Source organism: Silurus meridionalis, chromosome 24 (assembly GCF_014805685.1).
Source record: "Silurus meridionalis isolate SWU-2019-XX chromosome 24, ASM1480568v1, whole genome shotgun sequence".
NCBI lineage: Eukaryota > Metazoa > Chordata > Actinopteri > Siluriformes > Siluridae > Silurus > Silurus meridionalis.
Genome location: NC_060907.1, coordinates 20727482 through 20730991, shown reverse-complemented (window position 1 = coordinate 20730991; position 3510 = coordinate 20727482). Strand labels below are relative to the sequence as shown.

The 3510-nt window shown below is 38.1% G+C and overlaps 1 protein-coding gene across 1 annotated transcript; it reads right to left on the bottom strand.

Annotated features, from left to right (window-relative positions):
* Nucleotides 1-1199: 1199 nt before the first annotated feature.
* Nucleotides 1200-2705, bottom strand: LOC124377909 (putative proline-rich protein 21). Its single transcript, XM_046837282.1, has one exon. The coding sequence runs from the start codon at nt 2703-2705 to the stop codon at nt 1200-1202; it is 1506 nt and encodes a 501-aa protein (XP_046693238.1).
* Between the last annotated feature and the right edge of the window lie 805 nt (nt 2706-3510).

Here is a 3510-nt window from a genome sequence, read left to right as displayed (position 1 = left end):
TTGGCTTGAATAATAGAAGGGGGTGTGTTTATTTTTGCATGTTTTTTTTGCAAAAACTATTTTAGCATCAAATTGATCAGACACGTCCGATCTCAGGAGTGTTTTTCGTTTAACATGGTGAAAAAGTGATAATTGGAAATAAATCAATAATCAATTAATTAAAAGCATCATCTGAGAACTTGGATTAAACACACACACACACACACACACACACACGTTTGTTTGTTTACATTAATTTACACATTTTTTACAGTTGATTTGTGGTTATTCCAAAACCTCGTTAATGCTCACGTGTTTCTCACGTTTTTGCTAATATTACTTTTTATAAAGGAAAAAAATCCAGACTTTTATTTTTCTATTTTCCCACCTTTTGTTCATTTTTTCTTCTTTTTTCTTTCTTTTCTGTTTTTCCACTTTTTCTTCTTGCATGGTTTCTTTGCTGATATGGAGACAGGAAGTGCAGAAGAGAGAAAGTGGAGGCAGAGGATGAATTCCCACCTGAGGGATCGCTGAGAGTGTGTGTGCTGTTAGTGTTTGTCCTGTGAATGTGTGAATAAGCGTGTTGACGTGTGTGTGTGTGTGTGTGTGTGTGTGTGTGTGTGTGTGTGTGTGTGTGTGTGTGTGTGTGATTTTAATTTTGTTTAAAGGACAGGGTGACATTATTATGGACGCTCCACTGAGAGAGAGAAGGAACGAGAGATCGGAGGAACGGAGAGGAAGATGATGACGCTTGTACGTTGTTGTTTTTTTTATCACTAAATGTGTCGTAAAACATTCAGAACTTCAGCAGACTCGGTGTTTGAGATCCTACATAGAACATCATAACTCAAAATAAAAACAGGTCAAATCCAAACACTTTCATTTTATTATTACATTTTTTATATATAAAATCAAATCTATCATACAACACTGAGCTCAGACTCCGCCCCCTGGGGTAAACATTTTTCAGATAATTCTGTGAAAAAAGGTCTTTGATTAGAGAACTCCAGCCTTATTACTGAGTTATGTGTGTGTGTGTGTGTGTGTGTGTGTGTGTGTGTGTGTGTGTGTGTGTGTGTGTGTGTGTGTCAGCTGAAGGTACAGAAGATGATGTGGTAGAGTTGTGAGATTAATGACTGTTAATTACACATGTAATTAGAGCTGTAATTCATCACACAACAGAGAGACGGAGAAGGACGAGTCGAACTGAGGAGGATGTTTCATTCTACTAAAATACTGGTGTACTGATACTGGTGTACTGATACTGGTGTACTGATAGTGATGTACTGATACTGATGTGATGTACTGATACTGGTGTACTGATAGTGGTGTACTGATACTGGTGTACTGATAGTGATGTACTGATAGTGATGTACTGATACTGGTGTACTGATACTGGTGTACTGATACTGGTGTACTGATAGTGATGTACTGATACTGGTGTACTGATACTGGTGTACTGATAGTGATGTACTGATAGTGATGTACTGATACTGGTGTACTGATACTGGTGTACTGATACTGATGTACTGATACTGGTGTACTGATACTGATGTACTGATACTGGTGTACTGATACTGATGTGATGTACTGATAGTGATGTACTGATACTGGTGTACTGATACTGGTGTACTGATAGTGATGTACTGATACTGATGTACTGATACTGGTGTACTGATAGTGATGTACTGATACTGGTGTACTGATACTGGTGTACTGATATAGATGTACTGATACTGGTGTACTGATACTGGTGTACTGATAGTGATGTACTGATACTGGTGTACTGATACTGGTGTACTGATAGTGATGTACTGATACTGATGTGATGTACTGATGGTGATGTACTGATACTGGTGTACTGATACTGGTGTACTGATAGTGATGTACTGATACTGGTGTACTGATAGTGATGTACTGATACTGGTGTACTGATAGTGATGTACTGATACTGGTGTACTGATAGTGATGTACTGATACTGGTGTACTGATACTGGTGTACTGATAGTGATGTACTGATACTGGTGTACTGATAGTGATGTACTGATACTGGTGTACTGATAGTGATGTACTGATACTGGTGTACTGATAGTGATGTACTGATACTGGTGTACTGATACTGGTGTACTGATAGTGATGTACTGATACTGGTGTACTGATAGTGATGTACTGATACTGGTGTACTGATAGTGATGTACTGATACTGGTGTACTGATAGTGATGTACTGATACTGGTGTACTGATAGTGATGTACTGATAGTGATGTACTGATACTGATGTACTGATACTGGTGTACTGATAGTGATGTACTGATACTGGTGTACTGATAGTGATGTACTGATACTGGTGTACTGATAGTGATGTACTGATACTGGTGTACTGATACTGGTGTACTGATAGTGATGTACTGATACTGGTGTACTGATAGTGATGTACTGATACTGGTGTACTGATAGTGATGTACTGATACTGGTGTACTGATAGTGATGTACTGATACTGGTGTACTGATAGTGATGTACTGATAGTGATGTACTGATAGTGATGTACTGATACTGGTGTACTGATAGTGATGTACTGATACTGGTGTACTGATAGTGATGTACTGATACTGGTGTACTGATAGTGATGTACTGATACTGGTGTACTGATACTGGTGTACTGATAGTGATGTACTGATACTGGTGTACTGATACTCATTGTGATTAGCTCGCTCGCTAATCAGCATAAGCGTGAGGAAAACCTTTAGCAAAATGAGGCAAGGTTAAAGCTGATGTTTACTAACCTGTTTGAAATGAATGTTTAGAATAAATTTGTAGCAACAAAAATGTGCAGTAAGCAAAATGATTCACTAAATTATGTTCATTTACCAGCAAAACATGTGATTATGTATAGTTTATGCTTTGATGGTGTTTTTGTGAATTTGTTCTGCTGGTGCTTGCAGGTAAAAAAAAAAAGAAAATGGAAAATAAATAAATAAATGTCATTTGAAATTTAAGGCTCTGGACTACGATTCCCATCAGCCACAGGAACCTCACATGGCCGGAACCCTCCCAGGTCCCTGATCACTCACACCTGAAGCACATTGTCTGGGGATCAGGAGTAGAGTTTCTCATGCATGGATCATGTTCTTTAGTGTTTTCTTTCCTAATTTATTAGCATTTTTAGTTTATATGATCTGCACTTTTTTCAGCTTCCTGTAACCATGCACGTTATCAAATTACAGACCAATTTCAAATCTCCCATTTATGTCTAAGATTTTAGAAAAGATTGTCGCTGCACAGTTATGTTCCTACCTGCAAGAGAACAATATCTTTGAAGAATTTCAGTCAGGTTTCAGGCTCCATCATAGCACAGAAACTGCTCTAGTTAAAATAACTAATGACCTGTTTTTAGCTTCAGACCAAGGCTTCATCTCGCTGTTGGTTTTACTAGATCTTAGTGCTGCATTCGACACTATAGACCATGATCTCCTCCTAGATCGCTTACAAAATTACATCGGCATTCAGGGACAGGCATTAAGCTGGTTTAAA

Bases quoted from the DNA above. Each gene is read 5' to 3' on its own strand.
- LOC124377909 (XM_046837282.1), bottom strand. From the start codon at position 2,705: ATGCTGATTAGCGAGCGAGCTAATCACAATGAGTATCAGTACACCAGT.